Raw genomic sequence first — 23,678 nt, forward strand, 5'->3', positions numbered from 1 at the left:
AAGCTTTACAATAAACCTTTACAATAAACTGAATCTATTTCATAATCAAGTATCACGAGTTTTGATAGGCTGGGTACTGTACCTCTGTGGTGGATCTTATCTATAAATATACTGGACATCTAAGATAACCCCTAAGCCTTACAATAAACTGAATTTATTTCATAATCAAGCATCACAAGATTTATGAAAGGCTGGGTACCGTAGCCCCGTGGTTGATCATGTAATTATATATAATTATCAACTGCACATTGAGCTACGATAACCCGTAAGTTTTAGAATAAACTGAATATATTTCATAATCAACAAGCTTTAAAAGGCTCAGGGTACCGTAGCCCCGTAGTTGATCATATAAATGAACCCTTTCACCCCTATGCAACTTTAGTAAACACTTCCATGCTTTGATCTGGATGAGTTCATTAATGGTCTACAGTGGTGAAAGGGTTAACTGGACATTGAGCTACGATTACCCGTAAGTTTTAGAATAATTAAACTGCATATTATATCATAATCAACAAGTTTTAAAAGGGTTGGTACCGTAAACCCGTGGTTGATCATATAAATCAATGCAACTGGACAATAAAGTATGATTATATGTAACCACTCAATGAGGTATATGATTACCCCTAATTATAAGTTTTAGAATAAACTGGATGTATTTCATAATGTCATACATCATGTAGAAAGTAACTGGACAATGAACTACGGTTCCCGCAGCTAATCATTATGCAAGATTCTATACCCCTAAGTTTTAGAATAAACTGGATGTATTTCATAATGTGGTCCATCATACATCATGTAGAAAGTAACTGGACAATGAACTACGGTTCCCGCAGCTAATCATTATGCAAGATTCTATACCCCTAAGTTTTAGAATAAACTGGATGTATTTCATGATCAATTATCATAAGTTTGATATCTGGTTTATCCCATATATATATATAAATCTAAGCCAATATATCCAAGATAATGTTATATCATTGAATGTATCATATTTATTTCAATTCTGTTTTGTCAGTAGAAATTTTTTAGCAAGAGGTCTATGTGAGGTCTATGCATATTATATCACATGTTAGTGTGATGTAATATGTATTTGACTGCATGTCATTATTATAAACTGTAAGTTATTAACCAAAATATTTTTGACCATTTGATGAGCTGGGAGGCTCATGAAACCTAATTCCTCAACATTCATTGGATATCTAACTCCACCACTTAAAGGCTGAAGATTTCTACAAAAAAAATCTAAAAGACTGGAGAGTTTCGCACAACCTTAGTGATATAAGCATGTAAATGATGTGTTTATAGGGGTGTATATACCTCCTTAAATAGGAACCTAATACCAGAAGCAGTTATGTGATCTACTTATTCTATCACTGGAAAGCCTTCTGTCAATAGGCTGATGATCACATTTCATCACTAAAGCCTGGAGTACACAGAGGATAAAAGAAATAACTTTGTTAAGGGGAAAATTAAAATAAAACTTTCTAAGAATAATAGATAATCTATTCAGCAGCATGAATGCGTAGTGTGCCTTTAAGAGAGTTTTATATAGTCTGTTTGTTCGGAAGAATAAATGTTTCCGGGATTGTGTGCAGTTGATACCAACGTTTTTATCCGCATATTTCAAATTTTTACTGTTTTTATCTCAAATGCTTTCATTCTTGTCAAACAAATCTTTAAAGTCGTGTTCCTTTTAGTAAACATGTTCAAGGCTGATTGTTCAACTTCGTGACAATTTAACACAGAAGTTCAATGTTGTAGTACATGCAAAACTAAAGCTTCATCTGTAAAGATTCAAAACTATCCAAAAATAAAAATGGTTTTAAAATTATCTGATATGGCCATAATAAATTAATTGCTAGATTCTCATCCAAATTCTTTTCAAAATTGGGGCAGGGGGGCGAATTTTATTTTTTATTTTTTATTTTTCCTAAAATTTGAAATGGTTGCAAATGTGTTAAAATAGTGCAATAAAGGCGCATGTTCAGTGTACATTTATCTTTATTTTTTGTTAATAACAACTTTGAGTATGCAGTATACACATTGAACACCATTTCACTGTTCAGTCCACATATATATCTGTGCTAACTTTTGGTATGAATACACACCACATTACTTTTTCACATATCGTCCTCTTTTAATTACAGTGACCTTTCCATTGTTGCTTTAGAAAAATCCCGACATTAAAATTGTAAATGCGTCGGATTTCGCACTGGCAGTTGCCGACTGCTCTTCTGTATCAGCATCAATATTAAATTCTAAATAAGCTCCGAGGTACGACACCACTTCCCCCACCGTACATGCGCCATCACACTGGTCAGTTCCACTTTCGATTTACCGGCCGACACAACGGCCCTGTTACCACACTCGACGGGCGCAGATTTGTCAATTGTTCCTTCGGCTAATTCATGAAAGACTTGCATTAATGTTTTAGTATCGGCTACTGAACACCCATACCAATCTTTAAGAACGGCAAGTTGCCGTTTCAGCTTTAGAATTACAAAAAACGTACTTGCAGACGACGAGTTTTCTACAACCGGAAATTGATAATATAAAACTAATTTTTGAAGCAGAAAACGGAGAAAAAAATCCGGATTTCGTATTTTCGTTTTTTTTTCGCAAATAAAAAATATTGGGGCGGAGCCTCAAAGAGGGGGCGGGCGGGGATGAGAATCTAGCAAATAATTTATTATGGACTATCTCTCAAAAAAAAATTTTTTTTAAATGTCCAGGAATGACTCGTAAAGCTTGTATGGTTTTTGATATGGCCATGTTATCTAAATGATTTCTCAATATTGGTTACTTTGATTGATAGATGTTAAAGCCTAAAGTTACATCACAGCATTCTTCTGGTTCTGATTAAATAAAGGATGTCGGAGGCCAGTTACTGTTAGGTATATAGGAGGTCACATGCTATAGTTGTAAGTTTTTATCTGTTTCTGTTAGCTAAGATGACAAGAAGTTTAGAGTTCCAATGTCAATTTTTGGGTCTTTTTAGATGGAGATTTCAGAGGTCAAAGGTTTATCTATGGATTTGATTAATAATAATAAAAAAAAATAAAAAGATATGAATCTGATTATATGCAAGGGGTCTGAGGCCAAAGACCAATTAGTGTCACTAACGGGTCATTTTCTGTCTAGACTAGATATTAACCAATTGCAGAACAAATTTTGGAATAGAACAACAAAGGACTTTTCTTAAACATTTAAAGGAAACACTATCCTTTTAAACTATATTGTGTATATATATAATAAGTATATAAAACCCGAAAGAGAACAGGAAATGTAAAAGGACAATTCCATTGCTTTCCTGATTTCATTTCTGATCATCTTTTTATGGTACACAACATAAAATATTGTACATTTGTTTCATTTCCATTGTCTTGTTCCTTCTATGTTATATTCAGCATGTCATACAGCAAAGTAAAAAGCATGTTAACTCATTCACCCCTGAAAACACATTTGAACTCTTCCGATTCTAAGGTTGGAACAGTTCATTATAAAATTTTAGGGGTGAATGAGTTCAATATGATAACCCTCATGACAAGGCCACCATCTGCAAATATTTGTCAACAAATTATACCCTATGTATCATCTGGTGTTTTACAAAAGTTTTCTGGTCAGAAGTCAAAGGTCAAGGTCAAGGTCAAAAATTGTATAGGTATCAAATGTACATCAGTACTAATTTTAGTGTTAATGTCAGAAGTATTGTAAGTACAGCCTAACAGGTGATATGATAAGCAGTCGGGCCCTGGTTGGCTTACAGATAATATCGTAACAATTCCTTTTAACACATGTGTCGATACCTTCATTACAGATGAGGAAGACGATGATGATGATGAGGAGGATGCATTCACGGCCCGGTCCCCGACATCTCCTGTGCCCAAGCTGACATCTGCACTATCGCCTCGGCTACGAGGATCCTCTGGGTCCTCCAGCTCCTCTTCAGGCCACAATTCTGTGAGCAAGTCACCCTCGGAGTATGTAAGTCCCCCATCGGGAGACAGATATGGAAGTGGCACTCGTGCAGAAAACCGTTACAGTTCTGTCTCACCAATTAGGTCACAAAGAACACAAAATCAATCTCCTGGTGCTATGAAATCAGAATCCTATCGAAGGAGTGCCTCCCCTGTTGAAACCAAAAACACCAACTCATTCCTGACTGAGACTAGCCACAGAAGTGGTTCACCTTTACGGAACCAAAACAGCGGTTCATTACCCACAGAAAACCAACAAACCTATTCAACCCAAGACATCAGAAATACACCAGGCTCTGCTCGACTGAGTCGTCGTGATCCGTCGCCCGTGACAACAAGGAAAACATACACCCAAGAGGATAGGACAGGGTCACCTCTACAGAGGTCATCGCCATTGTTCAAGTCTCCTTCAGAAAATCCCAGCAGGCCTTCCGACAGCAAGGTAGGCTAAACTCAAATAGTCTGTGTTAGGGTACTCTACCATTACTGTGTGTCAGGAAGACATGATAAAACAAAGGAGTACCGCCATCTTCCCTTTTGGGTCTCTTGTGACACGATACGTAGGTATACATATAATTGATAGTATTATACAGGCGCATTGTATTTATAATGAAGGATGCTAATGTGATACATACTAATTTCATTGTATTTGAATACAACATTTTTTATATGGAATTGCATGAAGATTGTCTGATTTTCTTGATAACATGCTACAGTATCTGGTATGTAAACAGGGCTGCAAAAATCGAAAGGTTTAAGTAAAACAGACATAAAATTTAGTAAAAATAATTATCTGTTCAATCATGTTAAATGTATTCATAGTCTTTACTGTAATTGGTATGAAAAACTTTTTTACATCTGTGTGACATATATGTACGATTATCATGGGAGTGGTTAAACCTCACATTAGGATCAAGATCACACCTGGAGGAAAAATTTGAAATCAAAGATTTTGTATTATTTTCCCAGATAATAATAATAATGATAATAATAATATACAACATTTGATATAGCGCCCTATCTAGCTAACATAAGCCACTTTAAAGCGCTTTACAGTACATAGATATACAATTTATACAATTAGGATATACAATTTTTGAGGAATTTGCAGGAGCTGTCTTGTTAGTGCTAGCTACTAGTCCTATGCCACCTGGCTAATATCTCCCTATTTGTGTATGTGTGCTGGAGATGTATTGTGTTCTGTTTGTAGTGGGACCGTGCTTCCAACAGCATCTTTTATAGTGCCACCTCACTTAAATGCTACATCACAGATCCCGCAACATCCACCCCAGACCATTTTATACTCCGCCTGGGTTGTTAGAGTTGTGTGGGCAGGAGAAAAACACTTTCTCTGATATTTCATGCGTGCGACGACTTGGGGGATCAAAACCCAGGCCGTCTGCGTGGAAGGCCGAAGTGTTAACCACTCGACCAATCTGCCCATAATATTTTTAATTCCTTTGTATTTTAATGCACTTTCATTGACATGGTATAACTTTTTCACTCCGAAGACAAGGTCAGAGTTCAAACAAATTCCAGCCACTGTAGTTCACATGTAGTGCAGTCCTTGTACAGCTGTTTTATCATATAGTTCATGTATAACAGCACTAGGAGTCATTGCTGTATTGATCATGACAAGGTCATCAATGAAGGTCAAAGTTCACATTTGTTTCATTTCTGTTACTATACTTTTGTTATAAATATTGTATCATCATAATTCATATGATGGTAACTGTACTTTTGTTTTTAAATTAACTCATTCACCCCTGATAACACATTTGAACTCTTCCAATTTCATGGTTGGAATAGTTCATTATGAAATTTCAGGGGTGAATGAGTTAATGGCATTGAGATGTTATACAATAATCAGTAATATCTACAATAGGTTGATGATATGACAAGAACATATTTTCTTTTCCAGATCTTTCCTTCTTATGCTGAAAAATCTCGCCTTGAGGAGGAAACAAACAACAATGATGTCAAGGTCAATTATGTCAAGGTGAGTTTTTTGTCAAAAAATATTACAGAAGGCACCCTCAAGGTCATGAATTCAGGGGAAGGATAATCAAGGTCAGTAAGTTATTGAAGGTCTTCAAGTTCAGCTATGACAGGCCACATGACTGCTTTATGAAATGAAAAATTAAATATTAATAGAAAGTAATGCTTCTCCTCAGAAATATACCAAAATTAAATGCTGATTTCTATCATTAAAAAGCATTTTTTTTATAGTAATTCTTGGCTCATGTAAATTTAATTCATTACAAGTAACACTTAATGTAAAAGAAAAACAAAAACCAACATATATCAGTAGACAGGTTGTTTTAAACTATGATTCTTTTTTTTTGCCCAGACGGAGCTCATTAAACCTCCGAGCCCAGTGGATAATGGCCGGGGCGTTGATGAGACAATTACATTTGTCAGAAAGGAAATGGATTTCAGTAGCCCAGTGCAACAGGATGTGATGTCATTACAGAAAGCACCAGAAACGGAAACAATTCCTAAACAGGAAGTGACTATTTCCACTCGTGAAACAATCACAGTCAAGAAAAAGGAACCACCAGGTAATGCACTTTAAGATAATTAGTGTGCATTATATAAAAGACAGCTGGGGAATCCTTTGATTTATATGATAGAAATTTAAAATAATGAAAAACTGCAAAGGACAATAACTCTCAAAATAAAATTCAGTCATAATCCCAATAATTCTCTTTTCTGTACAAGCCTTGGAAACTTATTTTCAGTTAAATTTTTTCAATTTATTTTACATTCACAGAAAGAAAATGAAAACTTGTGGGCTACTTTAAAGGGAGTTGAAATATTTTATAATTTTGTAAAAATACCGAACATATCAAATATGAATGACTGGAAGTGTAGTGGATAAGCTCTCATCAGTATGATCAGGAGGTCCAGGGTTTTAATCCCTCAGTGGCCGAGACTTTTTTGTGAAAAAGGAAATTACAATAAATATATTTCCTTCCTTTATAAACAGGCAAGCAGCTTCAATCAAATCAGAAAATGCTCAACAAATTGGAACTCTTTTTCATTGGAGATACATCACATTGCTGGAATTATCTACCTTTACAAGATGAAATATTTATATTACAGAAACGAAAAGTAGCTATAAGTGGGAGCCTCCTGCATCCCCTCCGATCAATTCATCTCCTCCATCAGCAGCTGAGGAGGAGGATGACGGTGGACCCCCAGCAATCCTTAGACGTTGGCAACAGAGAAAACCCCGACCCCAGTCAGCCTACTCTGCTTACCCGGCATATGAACCACCAAAGGAGGAGAAACGTATGAGTGCTTCCTTTCCATGGGAGTCTTCCATTATCAACACAGACAAAACGGTACAGCCATCATAAGTAAAATGATATACCATATTCACAATAGAACTGTTTTATCACAAAATAACGTTGGGTTAAGTAACATAATCCTCCAGTAATGGCGCATGTAGGTTGCTAGGCAACCTGATCCTAGCAACCTGATATGTTTAACCAAACACCTTGGAGTTGTGTTCAAGGACATATCACATATTCAGAATTTTTTTGTGAGCAATTTAATTTCATTTTATGTTTGCAAGATGATGAAATTACGAAAATGAATTAGAACACAATTTTTTTCATCAAATACCAAGAATTGCATTGTACTTGTAATACCAACAATATCAGGAATATATAGACATGAAAATTTAAAAGCAGAATTCTGATTTTGAATATTTGTTTTTTAAATTTGCATCACAGATAAATAACTTAATATTTGATACAGTGTTGAATTATTTTTGGAAAATTCTGTTGGCAAATTTTAAAGATGGCAAAGCTTTTTCTGAATGATTTTTAAAAAAAATTACCACATTATAATTCGCAAACTATGTACTGTTTCAGAATGATACAGAACCCGATGTAGAATCCCAGGTGATAAAACTGGAACACCAAGAGAACAATTCGATGCCACCACCCAAGACACAAGTCGGTCAACCAGTCACCTTAGAGATTCCTGATCACAGTGAGGCTCCTGTCAAAACGACGTCTCTTAAAGTTGTCTCCTCCTATAACCCAGGACTGCTCCAGATTGACCCCAGAAACCAGATGACAGAAAAGTAAGTCAAATCTAATTCTATCTTGTACTAAGTTGATACCTTCTTAATTTAAGCTTTAATTATGAGCAAATCAAATCTCATGTGGTCAGATGGTGCGGTGAATAGCGCACTTGCCTTTCACCAAGGGGGCCGGGGTTCGATTCACCCATTGGACTACGTGAAAAGGTATGGGGTCACCTGCCCAACCACGTGGGTTTTCTTCTGGTAATCAAGTTTCCTCCCACATCAAGACCCCACACGCTAACATCTGGGCCAACAAGAGTGATTGATATAAGTTGAAATAACTTGTTTTATAATTGTTGTAATTAAAAAAAAAACAAGTAAACATATTTTAATCAAATCTCAGAAAGTCGGATATATTTTGCAGTATTGTTAATTAGTATGGTTTAGATTTGAGTATTCATTTGTTGCTATGGATGTTGTATAAGAACGACATTATATCTCTGATGTTTTTGTACTTTGCAGTGATATCAATTTACCAGAGTACAGTTTCCATGTCAACATCAACAATCGTGAACAAACAGAGCCCAGAACGTTGTCCAGCCCCGGTAAGGAACTAGCACAAATCATACATACATCTAAAGGGAGATAACTCTAGTATTTTGGCTCATGCCACGAGGATTGATAAAAAAGTCAATCACCAAGTTAAATTTCTGAGAGCGTTCAACATATTAACTCATTCACCCCTGAAATTTCATAATGAACTATTCCAACCTTTGAATAGGAAGAGTTCAAATGTGTCTTCAGGGCTGAATGAGTTAACAAATAGGATTGTTCAAATAACAACTTAAGTTGACAAGGCTCCATCAGAAATGAAAGAACTACTTCAAAGGGAGTGAAAAATTGACCAAAAAATTAAAATAACCTCAGCACCAATATTCTTGAGAACAAACAGTTGACTGCAACTGGCCTTCTCCATATAGAAAAGCACTGCCTGTGAGGGACCTATTGATTGTTAGTTTGGAATAGGTGGTTTTATTACCAAGGGGAAATATCCCTAATGGCAAAAAAGCTACTCAATTTTCAACTAGCTGTTTTCAAACTGCCATAATACATTTTAAACTTCAAATTCTGAGTCCAATAAGATTATGTCATATATCGATATTGCAGAGCAAGCATTTGCAGCGACTTGTTTAATACCAACTGTATATCTCTTGGTGTGAAACACCTAAATAGGATTTCAATATTCTCCTAAAGTCAATTAGCTAAGTCCTTTCTAAGTGATTAATTTACTATCAATAACTGAATGTTTTGCTAATGCTGTAACAGTATAATAGTATTTACTTAAAACTCTCAGGGAAATGTGATTCAAATTTTCTTAATTGATATACAGAGTTTAATTAATACCTGGCATCTCACAAAGACTTGCTAAATTTTGAATTAGTTAGGTTAAATGTGGTGAAAATGATTCAACACAGGTTCCGTACCTTTATAACACGATGGTTTTTGTCCGGCCGTGATGAACAGACTGGCACATAGAAATATGTTTTGTATCCGATTTTAAACCTTTTTATGGCAGTAATGAACGGATTGTTTTATCGTGTGTGTTTATTTATCTTCTGTTTTGAATGGTTTTGCAGCTACCATTGAGCAGGAGCGGGAGTTGATCAGACAAGAGGAGCAGAAGATACTAGAGGCAAGGAAACAACAATGGGAAGAAGAGGAGGAGGAGAAGACAAGGAGGATACAGGAGAAAGAAGAAGAGTTACAAAGACAGGCGGTAAGTGTCAAGGTCAATGGTTATCCCGGAGACAAAGGTCGTCTTCAAGTCAGGGGTTACTCAGGAGTTTAAGGTCACCCTGGTGTTTGTATTACCCAGGAGTCAAAAGTTATCCTATTGTCAGCAGCTAACCAGTAGTTCAAGGTTATCTTGAGTCAAAATTCACCAAATTGTGTGGTTATCCAGGAGTCAAAGGTCATCCTAAAGTCAATGGTTACCAAGGATAAACAAAATCATCTGCAACTCTCCTAAAATGTACTTGATTTAAAAGTTATTGTTTACATCATGAAAGAATTATAGAAACTTTAGATCTGTTCTAACAGAAGGGTTGAACACATACGGGCATTAGAAATGGTCATATAGGGAGAATTTAATGATATTGTTCAGACATCCATATGATACCATTAAATCCCGTAGAATCCTTTGCTATTCACAGGTAGCCGAGTAGTCTTCTGATTTCAATCAAATATTTATTTTATACAATTAAATTTTTGCTAAATATTTTACTTTCCTTCATTATTTTGATATTTGTGTGAAGTTCAACAATGAGATTTATTTCGAACAAATAATTTTTATAAAAAATCATCAAGTATTATTTTTTTATTTACTTATTTTATCTGATTTCAGGAGTTGTTACAACTAGAAAAAGAAAAACTTAAGGAAGAACAACAACGCATGCAAAGGGAGAGAGAAGAACTGGAGCGCAGCAGAAAACATCAAATCGCAACGAAAGAAAATAAAAAACCAGAATCAAGAGTCTTCCAAAACCACCAAAACAATAATCCAAAGTCTCAGTTTGCAACTTCTGCAAATACAGACAGCAAACAATCATTACGAAAACTGGATCTAACATGGCCGCCTCAAAAAGAGGAGCTTCCACCGAGACAAAAACTTACGCGGGAAGATATGTTAGCGATGAATAGGAGAGCTACGCCCCTTCAGCGAAAACCTGAGGTAGAGGTGAACTCTGCTGAGCCCTCTAAGACAAAGGATTTATCTACTAGTAGAGAAGCACCAACAAAGAATGATCTTCACAACCTGACTGCTGTTCCTAAACCAAGGTATAGGGCTCCCAGTAACTGGATGAAAGAGGATCAACAACCACAAAAGACTGTTTCAAAATCAAGATCTGATAATAACAGGTCTAGTCCAAACTTGCATGAACATTGGCTGGTTGAGGAAGCTGAACGTCGGCGTAAAGCAACACCCAATCAGAATTCTCACAGTGGCGCAATTCAACCAGTGTCTGATGGAATCGTAAATCGCTGGCGTGACGATTCTTTCTTGCCAAAACAGCAAGCGTCCATTAACGCACAGGGAAGTAACTTAACGCAACCTCGATCGTTGTCTAGTAATGTGAGTCAGGGTCATGGACTAGATAATCGTCATTACACACCAGCATCACAGAACACCAAAGCTATGTCTCAAACGTTACCACAAAACTTCAACTACAGTAGTCTGAGCCCAAAACAAAGGGGAGACCCCTATGCTCCTCCAAAGCAAACGCGAACCTCCAGCTCATCTACAGCATCGTCCATGTCATCGCCTTCATCCCCACTCAACCCTTCCGAACAGTTCATGGCTGTCAGTGGCAAGCAGGCCTGCTCCTACTGTAGCCAGGAACTTGGTAAGGCTGTTAGGTTTGAATCATTTCCGCTTTAAATGAGGAAAATTATCCTCAGATTGATACCATTTTTGTTTCCGCTAATAGAAAGATATGCTACTTTGAATTTTATTTTTGTTATCATGTTTTTGTTATTAGCGGGACAAAGGCTTATGCTTAACAACAAAATCCTTCGGAATTTTTATTCCTGATTCATTTATAGAAATGAAAAACAATCTTTATTCATGATAAATACTTTTTGCCGAAACGCTTTTCCTGAATGAAATAAATCTAAATTTTCACTAAAGTAAAAAAAAAAAATACATGAAGAATTGTACTACAATGACTGTTTTATGAAATTATGAAGATATTTCCGTATATTATCTTATTATTTTTACATTCTTCCGCTAGGCTTTGGTGCTGCCATGGTGATAGAGTCCCTCGGCCTGTATTACCACGTACAATGTTTCCGATGTTGCGTGTGTCACCAGGCCCTCGGCAACGGTTCCCAAGGAGCTGACGTACGAGTGCGGGTCAACAAACTCCACTGTCGGAATTGCTATAGTAACGATGAAGGTATCTTATCCTACTGGGGATTTTATTGAGTGTTGGTGCTGGATTTTATTACCTTTTTGGTATTTACAATGACAAACTTGAAACAGACAAAACAAAACTTCTATTTTTTTCAACAGAGAGATGATAAGATGGTATATTTAGAGAAACTGAAACCATTTTCGTGGGAAGATATTTTGTTCCTGTACATCGACCAATCAGAGGAGGAGTAAGCATTCTGACCTCGATGTCTGGATTTAAAAAGAGATCTATATTATCATTATTGGATGTCTGGCAGATTACATGTACACCTTGTGTTCTGACCGACATCAGAAATTAATACCATATATATTCATATACACACAGATATACCACGGATATATATTCAGAGTATCTAATATTCAATCATAAGCTTAGGTTTGATAATGAGGATTATTAGCTGGTAAATGCAAGAAACGAAAAAATATAAAAAATTAATTAACCAGTCATTCATAAGTATCAGAGAATCTCGAAACGAAAATGCAGCAAAATATAAGTTGGAACGCATCTTAAACTAAATCACCTGTCCCAATAATCGTAATACATCTTAGCAATGGCATGTCTTGGTAACCATCACTCGCAGTAACCACATGTCTGTAGTTATATGTCCTATACCTTAGCTACCATCTTACTTATAACTGATCACATGTCTGAATGATCACCTGTCTTACTTGTCATGTGTCTTCACACCACCTGTCTAATTGATATATCTTAGTGACCCTTCCTCAGTAATCTAAAGTCAAGTCATTTTTAAGTAACCAGAATGTCTTAATGTTCATATGTGTTACTGATAATGTCTCATCATCTACCTGTCTTTCTGATAGTGTCTTAGCAATAAACAGTCCGAATGAACATGTGTCGCATCAACAACTACTTTATGATAATGTCTTAGTGACCTCATCATGTCTTACTGATATGTCTAAGCTACCACCTGTCTTACTGATATGTCTTAGTAACAACAACCTGTCTTACAGATATGTCTTTTTGACCAATCATATGACTGATATATCTCAGTGACCACCTGTGTTACTGATATGTCTTAGTGACCACTTGTCTAACTGCAGATATGTCTTAGTGACCACCTGTCTTACTGATATGACTTAGTTACCGCCTATCTTACTGATATGACTTAGTTACCGCCTATCTTACTTAAATGTATTAGCGACCACTTGTCCTAATGATGTGTCTTAGTGACCACCTGTCCAATTTATGTCTTAGTGACAACAACATGTCTTATGGAAATGTTTTAGTGATATGTCTTAATGACAACCTATCTTACTGATATGTGTTAAAGACAACCTTTCTTACTGATATGTCTAAGTAATTATATAACCACCTGTCCCACAGATATGTCTTAGTGACAACCTGTCTGACTGATATGTCTAAGTGACAACCTGTCTGACTGATATGTCTAAGTAATTATATAACCACCTGTCCCACAGATATGTCTTAGTGACCACCTGTCTCTGTGATCATTTCTTTGACCACCTGTTTCTGTGATAATTTCTTTGACCACCTGTCTATGCGATCATTTCTTTGCTCTCATCAGCCTTAGTAACCACTTGTCGATCATAGCAACCATTTCTTTGTTTTAATTATCACTTGAGTGACCACCTGTGTTGAGTGACCATTAACTATAATTCAGTTAATATACTGTCAAACCAGTATTCAATGGCTCAGGAAGTCTTATAAAGCAGGTTAAGTTTACAATTGAACCACTTAGTGGCGAGCATTTCAGGGGTTTTCTTAACACGGGTGGTCTCTTGATGGAGGTGGTTGTATGAACAGGTTTAACTCTACTTATATGTTCCTTACCCGACCCCTCCATCTCAGGGTACACATACATGTGTAATTTAGTAAATTACTGCTGTGTATGTTTAAATATTGGCTTCTTAAACCATTAATTTCATATAATTACATGTCAAAATAGCCAGAAAAATAGCCACCAGTAAAAGGAAACTTGATTAACATATGTCTAAAACTGCATGTAAATATACATAAATTGTAATAGGAGATATATCATATAAATTGTTTGGTATAGCATGAAACATTGGCTCTGTACTAACTCAAATGGTTTCCTTGATTGTGGTAGAATTGCGATTATTTACACGGCAAATATACCACCTTGACTTCCAAAGTTGGAATAAATAAATATGATTTTTAAATAAAGACAAATTGATAGAAGAAAACAAAATCAACAATTTGTTTCATGTTGTACCTGCAATTCACAATACTGAACCTATTAAAGATGTTCATTCTAATCAAAAGAAAACTTACAAACGCTTAGTGTTGAAGCCATCATGATTATAACCACAGGCATACTGAAATCTCCCTGTCTGATCGTTTGCCCATAGAATCAATCTTGTCAAGATATAGTCCTTGAGTTTTCATTTGGATCTGTTGAAACTTGGTTACTGTAATAATTCAGGCTTAATATGACCATCATCATATATTTAGTTGTGCATATATTTACATATTGGGTGATGCTGTTCTTTAAATCATATTTGATGATGTCATGCACTGATTCAATGTCACCATTTTGAATAGGGGATATTTCTTATTTGAATTTTAAATGGGTAGTTTCACCTATTCTTTAAGTGACATCCCTTTAGCGTCACAAAATGAAATGGCATTCTAGATATACATATACATACGTGCGGTACTGATCAAATGAGTTTTGTAAGAGTTAATGCCCTTGTATTTTAGCTGTACTCACAAAGTTCATCAAGTTTCTTCAAAACCTGACAAGGTGAATCACCAAAACAAAATATTCCATCAGTGTATATGGTGTTTTAAATGGCTATCGAGCATAGTGTTTATATTGTAATCCTGGTTTGGGCACATATACAAAATGTGTGTGTGGGGGGTGGGGGGTCATTGTATTGATGTTAGACTTTAGCTGATAGTTTTAGCTTGAATAGATATTTTGGGCAAATTAAATCAGCCATTGTAAAAATACATAGAGTGACCACTGAGTTTAAAACACCTGACCTTGGATCACTTCCCACAAAACTCGTTCAGTTCCTTGTCTTCTTTTGATAAGTATTAGTTTTTGGAACCTGTAAGTTATAGGACCCACCAGTTTCTAATATTTTCTCAGATACAAAGTTGAAATTCTTCTTAAAACTTAAATGTTGATTCATGTAATATCCATTCAGTTGTGTTGGCAACTCAATTTTCAAGAAAAAAATATAATGAGGTTTTTTTTAAACCAAATAACTGCACGTAATTTATAAATTCAGATTGAACTACTGCTTATAACAACTCTAAGCGTCATACTCAAGGTCATTGTACACTTAATAAGTGTGTTTTCTGAGCAGAAATATAGACAATTTCAAAATCGTCTACGTTTCTTTTTGTCTTTGTTAGAAAACCAACCATTCATGATATAGTATAAGAATAATATGCATTACAAACAAAGAAACATACGTTTGTATCTCTTTATAAACTAAAAACATTTACTTCAGAAATGTGAAAACCCATGTCAATTACAGCAGGGATATGTTAACTTACTGTTATGTTTTGCTTGTAGAATTTTTCTGAATTCCTGTATTAAGATATCCTGCTAACAGTTAGTCAAATCTTATGACTGCCTGTTACAATAACCTTTTACAACCAGAGGCTTGAAGAGGCATTCATTGTCCATGTACATTTAACATAATGAGTAGATAGCCATGCATTACCAACAGCTTTTCAAGTCTGAAATACTTCCAGAAAAGGTACTAAAACATTTTTTGTAATTAATTATGACATCCTCGAACAGGTTTTACGAGTTTAGGAAAGTGTTAAGCAGTTGTTCCGAAGAAATAGGTACTCAATATTACTTTTTTAATCTTTGGTTTCAGAATATGTAGAATCAAGATATACAGACATCGGGGTGATTTAAGTAAGATTGTGATATGGCTAAGCCAGAGTGATATAAGTAAGTTTGTGATATTGCTAATTAGCCAGGGTGATATAATTAAGATTGTGATGTGGCTAGGCCAGGGTGATAAAAGTATGATTGTGATATGGCTAGGCCAGGGTGATATAAGTATGATTGTGATATGGCTAGGCCAGGGTGATATAAGATAAAGCAAGGTCAGGGTGATATAAATAGGATTGTGATGTGGCTAAGCCAGGGTGATATAAATAAAATTGTGATGTGGCTAGGCCAGGGTGATATAAGTATGATTGTGATGTGGCTAGGCCAGGGGGATATAAGATAAAGCAAGGTCAGGGTGATATAAATAAAATTGTGATGTGGCTAGGCCAGGGTGATATAAGTATGATTGTGATATGGCTAGGCCTGGGTGATATAATTAAGATTGTGATGTGGCTAGGCCAGGGTGATATAAGTATGATTGTAATATGGATAGGCCTGGGTGATATAAATAAGATTGTGATGTTGCTAGGCCTGGGTGATATAAGTAAGATTGTGATGTGGCTAGGCCTGGGTGATATAAGTATGATTGTGATATGGCTAGGCCTGGGTGATATAAATAAGATTGTGATGTGGCTAGGCCTGGGTGATATAAGTATGATTGTGATGTGGCTAAGCCAGGGTGATATAAGTAAGATTGTGATGTGGCTAAGCAAGGGTGATATAAGTAAGATTGTGATGTGGCTAAGCCAGGGGGATATAAGATTGTGATGTGGCTAGGCCTAGGTGATATAAGATAAAGCAAGGTCAGGGTGATATAAATAAAATTGTGATGTGGCTAAGCCAGGGTGATATAAGTAAGATTGTGATGTGGCTAGGCCAGGGTGATATAAGATAAAGCAAGGTCAGGGTGATATAAATAAAATTGTGATGTGGCTAAGCCAGGGTGATATAAGATTGTGATGTGGCTAGGCCTAGGTGATATAAGATAAAGCAAGGTCAGGGTGATATAAATAAGATTGGGATGTGGCTAATCCCGGGTGATATAAGTTTGATTTTGATATGGCTAGGGCCGGGTGATTTTAGTAAGATTGTGATGTAGCTAGGCCAGGGGGATATAAGATTGTGATGTGCCTAAGCCAGGGTGATGTAAATAAAATTGTGATGTGGCTAAGCAAGGGTTATATAAGTAAGATTGTGCTGTGGCTAGGCCCGGGGGATATAAGTATGATTGGGATTTGGCTAGGCCTGGGGGATATAAGTAAGATTTTGCTGTGGCTAGGCCAGGGGGGTATAAGTATGATTGTGCTATGGCTAGGCCTGGGTGGTATAAGTAAGATTGTGCTGTGGCTAGGCCCGGGGGATATAAGTATGATTGTGCTATGGCTAGGCCTGGGGGATATAAGTATGATTGTGATTTGGCTAAGCCAGGGTGATGTAAATAAAATTGTGATGTGGCTATGCCAGGGAGATATAAGATTGTGATGTCCCTAAGCCAGGGTGATTTAAGTAAGATTGTGATGTGACTAGGCCTGGGTGATATAGTTAAGATTGTGATATTGCTAAGCCAGGGTGATATAAGCAAGATTGTGCTGTGGCTAGGCCAGGGTGATATAAGTATGATTGTGACATGGCTAGGCATGGGTGATATAAGTATGATTGTGATGTGGCTAGGACCGGGTGATATAAGTATGATTGTGATGTGGCTAGGCCCGGGTGATATAAGTATGATTGTGATATGGCTAGGCTAGGGTGATATAAGATAAAGCAAGGCAAGGATGATATAAGATATAGCTTAGGCAAGGGTGATATAAGATATAGCTAGGCCAGGATGATATGAATAAGATTGTGATATAACTGAGGGCCACCAGCTGGGGGATATAAGTGATATTGTGATATAGCTAGGCCAGCAGGGTAAAAGTAACATTATGATATTGCTAAGCCTGGGTTATTGTAAGTTTGATTTATATAGGCCAGGGTATTTGTATGTTGCAGGTCGAAGCCGTAGAGGACGACACTCCTAGCTATTGCTGTGTATGTAGTCAGTAGTCTCGCCATTGTTTTAGTCCGATTGATAGTTTCTGCTTGTTTGCCGGGAATACTTTTGTTTTGCTTTGTTTGGTAGCTTGAATGTTGTTTTTCTTTAACCTGCTATCTCTGATGAGAGATTAAATCTGTAAAGTTGTGTGGTGCCAGAAATCTGATTGGTGTGTTATAGCGGGACAGGTGTATGCTTCATTGAGTCTGATACAGACCCAGGCTTGTATTTTCTAGATTTAGATACGCATTTATAAAAACTATATGAAAACATGTATTTGCCAATTATGTGATTGTTCGAAATCTCAAAAATAATTCACTACATCACATGCAGCATTATAAGTTGACACTTTGCTACGGAATTAAGCCGATATACCATCGCTGTTAGTTCCTATTACACTTTGGCAGGCGTTGGTAATACGCCCGATCTGTTACGCTGTATCCAGACACTCTGATACAGAACTGTATTTGTTTATTTCATACTGTTATGAACTGCCATTTGGTTGCATACATATAATGGGCCTCATGAAATATATGTATGTAAGCAACGGCACTTAATACATACTTACATGACAATTGATGTTCAATCTATTATCTATACACACATACACACAATATAAATTAAACAAAACACTGAAGACTAAGTATCGCTAGTATTTTCTGAAAATCGCCTGAAGGTCGCCAAGATGGGCGAAAGTACAAGCGAGATTTAGCTTTCAGTGTTTTATTTACATTTTTACGATCACATGACCTTTTTAAAAAAAATACCGCTATACACACTATATATATTCAGTCATTACTCGTTAAAACATTCAATAAATACAGTTTAAGAAAGTTTAACAAATAATTCAGTACAGGAAACAAAATAAAGGAAACTTTATTAGAGATTAAAAGTGTTGCAACATAAATGTAGAAAATAGTATAAGAGGAAAGTTGGTTATAAACGATACATTTACAACTTTTGGCTGTAAAAGATCAAACCATCAGATAACTACTGTAGCCATTCTTTTTGCCTGTAGAATCATTGAAATGATATTGACAAAATTACACCAACAAAGTTAACCATTAAATCGATTTAATTCAAAACTGTAATCAATGTTCAGCGTTCAGCATTATTTAAACGGGCATGACGTTATTTATTCAAATTATGTGTTGGATTTCAATTGTCATAATCACTTTTTTAATATACTCCTTTTCTTAGAAGGTTCATATAGTGCATATGCTAAATCTTCATACAAGTCTAATTTGGTTGCTTGTAAAGACTTTAATTGTTTTTAATAGAAAGCGGTTTTATAGTGGCTAATTCTTATTTCTGATATTATCCGGAATAGAATATGAATTATGTCTAATCAGAGACGTTAAGTAGAAAAAGGAGTGTTTCAATTATCATACTGTAGATAGTGCCAAGGTCGGGGTTAGAGTTCAGCTGTGATATTTAAATAATATCATACATAACTGAATGGTCTAACTAAGTTTTGCCGATTTGTTTAAATTACCAGTGTTTTTATTGGCTTATTCACAAATGCTTGGTTTTCGCTTCACAGGTGGAGGTAGACTAGAACAATCATGTTGAACTTTACAGGAAGATATTAATTTGTGCAACAATCTTTCGAACTTTTACAGGTAGAACAGGTTTATATTGTAAGATTTACAGGGAGACAAAGCCAAAGGATATGGTTTGACTTACCTACTTGCAGATTGAGAATAGTTTTGTTTGCTTCTTTGGCTAAAGGCCAAAATAAGCCGCCTAGACTATGATATGACATTTGTAATCATGTCTTTTAAATTCCCCTTTAAAAGCCTACTTTTAAAGAACTTTTGACCTTCTTTGAAATACATTTGCAAGGAATTATTCCTCAAGTTCAAGTAAGTTCAACATTGCATACATGAGGATGGAAATAGAGGGGGCAAATATGCATCTTCTGAAAACTACTCTTCAAGAAGGGCATGACATATTAAAAGTGAATTGGGGTTTAAGGTTATATAAATGGACTTACATTTGGACAGAATTATTGTTTATCATGGGTTGGTGTACTGAAGGTTGCTAAATAATAACAAATGTTATCTTGCTCTGGTATGAAGCGTCCTTTGACCAATAGAATTCAGTTGAATGTTAAATTTAGTTACCATCGGTTTAGTGACGGAGCCCAGATGGAAAATATAAGTATGACTCCTCAAATACACGATTAAGTAACCTTAAATTAATATGAGAACACATTTTGTATTTATGAGGATGATGACCTGACCTTCTTAATATCTGACGGGTTTACAGACCATTTTGAAAAAAAAAGATACCACTCTTAAAAAGGCTACTCACCACAAACGCATTTACAGCCAGATGAATATTAATTAAAACACTAATTTATTGTGGTTTAAATGTTCCTTCAAAGTCCCCCTAGCTTGTTAATGGTATAGTTCTGTTTGAAACACAGAACTATACTTTGTTTTAAGAAATGTTTTAATCCTCGCATGATTTACCTTTAAAGTATTAGACATTTAAACGTAAGTTCATTATGTGAATTTCTGTAATAAACATGCTTTCTATGGATACACAGAAATGAGTAAAGCATTATATCCTATATCATGCTCTGCACACACATTGCAAATTTGGCATGCTCACGGTTACAGCTAAAATACTAACCTAACCTTACAGAAGTTATATTTCGTTATTTGAACAGCAGTTGTCGTTTTTGTTTTTATATACCTGTATATAGCTGTAAGGTACGTTGTGCTGCCGTAATATACAAATACCTGATATTCTTTGTAGGAGATCACTCCTGAGATACAATTCCATGATTTCAAGAATGTCATTTTCAATTCTAGACTATTAGTTGCATTCCAGTAAAAAAATACTCTTAAAGTGAGTTTTGAAGCTTTTATCTATGCCAGTTTCAATACAGTATTAGACTACGTTGCGTTCATGGTGGCCATATTGCATACTGTAAAGCTTCAATTTTTTGTGTGGTTCTAATTTTTGCTGTTTTGGTGCTCACAATTATTTAAATGATGTAAAAGAAAAATATTTGTCACTTCTGAGGTTTTTATTAAAATAACAAAATAACAGAAAAATTGAAAAATTAAGTCCTTATCACAGTGTGTGAAAATTTGCAAAATATTGAACCAAGAAAAAATTGGAGATTTACAGTTATTTGTTAACTGAACTACAAGAACTACTCTGATTTCATTTATCAATGGATAGTTCCTTAAATATTGGATCATATAGTAACATTTTGGAGAAATTTTAATATAGAAATACCAAGCAATAATAAAGGACTGTTGTTTAATAGTAAAATAGTTTTAAATTTAGCTTCACTTGTATAAATGTCATTTAATGCTTTAGATAAAGTTTATTTTTATTAATTGAATATTTTTTTTCCTATTTCAGCTGGTTTGAAGTTCAGCAAAGTGTGACAACACCAGTTTATCCCAGAAAATCGAGGAAAATATCACCATGACAACCACTATTCATAACAGCCTTCCAATGACAATACCTTATATAACTTCATACTTTATAGAACATTAATGTTGAATCTTGTAAAAAAAAAGTGCCTGTATGATTTTAAAAGTATTTTCTGTATACATATAGTCCTGTAATAATGAGATATATACCAAACAGTGTAAAGAATAATGTCTGACCAATAACCTCACTTTTTATACAAAAACATATCATTTTGACTATTTACTAATCATAATTGCTTCCTTAGAATTTAGCTCACCTCTTCCTTATCTTCAAACAAGCTTTTTTCATGACACAATGTCCTTGTCTTCCTTTCATGCATGGGCAGTCGGGCAGCTGCACCCCATTAACCCTTTCACCACTGTAGACCACAATGGACTCGTCCATATCATTGCATGGTAGAGTCTACTAAAGTTACATAGGGGTGAAAGGGTTAATGAGATCTATAAAAAAATAAGCTGACCAAATGTTATCTTTGGGGTCCCAATAAGTGGAAAATACTTTGTTCAATGCCAGGTGAACTTAAAGAAAGGAACCAGACTATTTTTGGATTTCTATTGTTTTAAACGAATCCTAATGCCATTTATTTACAATATTTAAAAGAACAAAAAATAATTGTTAAAATTGTTATGATTATTGTAACATTAAACGAGATGAACAACACACTTAATAATATATTTTTTGTATATAAAATTATATTAAGACACTCCACTTGACTTGAAGTATGAAATAATTTTGTACATATGTAATATAAATGTACAGTATGTGTATAGTATGTATTTTGATAATGTAAATATGTATATTTCAAAACATTTTTGTATGATATATATATATGTATACTTTAAAGGTATGTTATATAAGCATAGTGACGAAATCTTAAACCACAGTTTTCCATCATATCAAAATTCTTGTAGATATATATATACATGTATATGTGTATATCAAGCATTCCATCAATTAAACACAGTATAATATATGTATATCAAGCATTCCATCAATTAAACACAATATAATATATGTACTGCTAAGAAGTGAACATTTGCTCTCATTTAGTGATTCAGGTATACAAGATAATTTAGGTTGGTATCGTAGACACTTCATATGTCTTTCCAGTTTAATCGTGGGGTCTGGTTGAATATTGATAGTTGCATTTTGAAACATCTTAAGTATGTAAAAAGTACAAATCAAATTGATTTATAATTAAATGCAAATTTTATTTAGCTTCATGTATCAGTGCATCTGGAAGTGGTCCATAGTATGCATGTATACAATTGTGTGTATTGTCAGGCCGTGAAAACCATTACTGAAACAGTGATCTGTGCTTTTAGTAATCATTTGCATTATAAACGTAAACTGCTGCATTATAAACGTAAACTGAAAGTAAACTTGCAATAGCATACCATATTTTACACACCCACATCAAGTCCTTGTCGGGGTGAGGTGTATGTTTTACACAGCAGTGTATACGTAGTCAACAATTCAATATTATCTCAGTTGCCGTTGTCATTAAACTGAACACATGTGTCGTTTGCTTTCTATAAACTGTGTTCATTCAGCTACCCAGATTTTCAAATTATCATCTGAGAATTCACTCGAATCATTAGTTCCAGCAATTAACATGTTTGTGTGGGCGGATGCAATTATTTTCCATACCATATGTAGTTACGTTATGAAATCTAAAGACAAAATATACGTATTTCATAAAAATGTATTTTGGGAAGAAAAACTCACGAAGAAAATTAAATGCAAAGCAAAGAAATGCATATCAGAATGACTTATCTACTTACTTTAATATTGTGTTTTTGATAAAGATAAAAAAAAAAAGTTTGTTTATGAAAATTTTATTGATTTAAGAACATTTAACCCTTTCACCCCTATGTAACTTGAATACACTCAACCATACATTGATCTGGATAAGTCCATTATGGTCTACAGTGGTGAAAGGGTTAACTAAGGCAGTTTCTTTTTGTGATTATGAAAGGAATGACCAGTTTGTTTACATGACGGTATATTTAAATTTCACTCAAGTCAAAATGATTACGTGATACACATTGCCATTGCTCCTCGTATCTGTCGTCTGCTTCAAGCTTGCAATTTAAATAATCCGATTATTGCCTTTTTCCTTTTAAAATCAAGTATATAGATCTAAATATTTTAAAAATCAATATATATCATAAATATAGATATCTTAAAAATACACGTCAATGGACACATGTTCAAGATTCAATACATCTCCCATTATTCATTACATACGCAAGCAAAGTTACAGTTGAGCGATACAAGCCCTTTGTCCTCTTGTGTTAGTATTTATTCAATATCCTGCAAATTTATCACA

General features: G+C 35.1%; 1 protein-coding gene and 1 long non-coding RNA gene across 8 annotated transcripts in view; both read left to right on the forward strand.

Moving 5' to 3' along the window:
- Positions 1 to 21,970, forward strand: part of LOC110454824 (LIM domain only protein 7-like) — a 99,942-nt gene extending 77,972 nt beyond the window's left edge. For 4 of the 6 annotated variants that reach the window (XM_021504545.1, XM_021504549.1, XM_021504548.1 and 1 more), the window contains 11 exons: positions 3,818 to 4,419; positions 5,899 to 5,976; positions 6,328 to 6,538; positions 7,083 to 7,324; positions 7,859 to 8,073; positions 8,539 to 8,621; positions 9,654 to 9,793; positions 10,421 to 11,420; positions 11,808 to 11,972; positions 17,845 to 17,883; positions 21,272 to 21,970. In XM_021504545.1, the coding sequence (XP_021360220.1) occupies positions 3,818 to 4,419; positions 5,899 to 5,976; positions 6,328 to 6,538; positions 7,083 to 7,324; positions 7,859 to 8,073; positions 8,539 to 8,621; positions 9,654 to 9,793; positions 10,421 to 11,420; positions 11,808 to 11,972; positions 17,845 to 17,873 (2,765 nt within the window). In that variant the 3' untranslated portion in view covers positions 17,874 to 17,883; positions 21,272 to 21,970. Of the gene's footprint in view, positions 1 to 3,817; positions 4,420 to 5,898; positions 5,977 to 6,327; positions 6,539 to 7,082; positions 7,325 to 7,858; positions 8,074 to 8,538; positions 8,622 to 9,653; positions 9,794 to 10,420; positions 11,421 to 11,807; positions 11,973 to 17,844; positions 17,891 to 21,271 lie in introns of all 6 variants that reach the window. The other 2 variants (XM_021504546.1, XM_021504547.1) reach the window with 2 other exon arrangements.
- LOC110454825 lies at positions 12,184 to 16,804 on the forward strand. 2 transcript variants are annotated; one of them, XR_002463406.1, is made up of 2 exons: positions 12,184 to 16,315; positions 16,636 to 16,804. It is a non-coding gene; the product is annotated as an uncharacterized LOC110454825 (long non-coding RNA). The 2 variants fall into 2 exon arrangements; XR_002463407.1 differs by having other exon boundaries at positions 12,184 to 16,243.
- Positions 21,971 to 23,678: the final 1,708 nt, after the last annotated feature.

Source organism: Mizuhopecten yessoensis, unplaced genomic scaffold (assembly GCF_002113885.1).
Source record: "Mizuhopecten yessoensis strain PY_sf001 unplaced genomic scaffold, ASM211388v2 scaffold8071, whole genome shotgun sequence".
Taxonomy (NCBI): domain Eukaryota; kingdom Metazoa; phylum Mollusca; class Bivalvia; order Pectinida; family Pectinidae; genus Mizuhopecten; species Mizuhopecten yessoensis.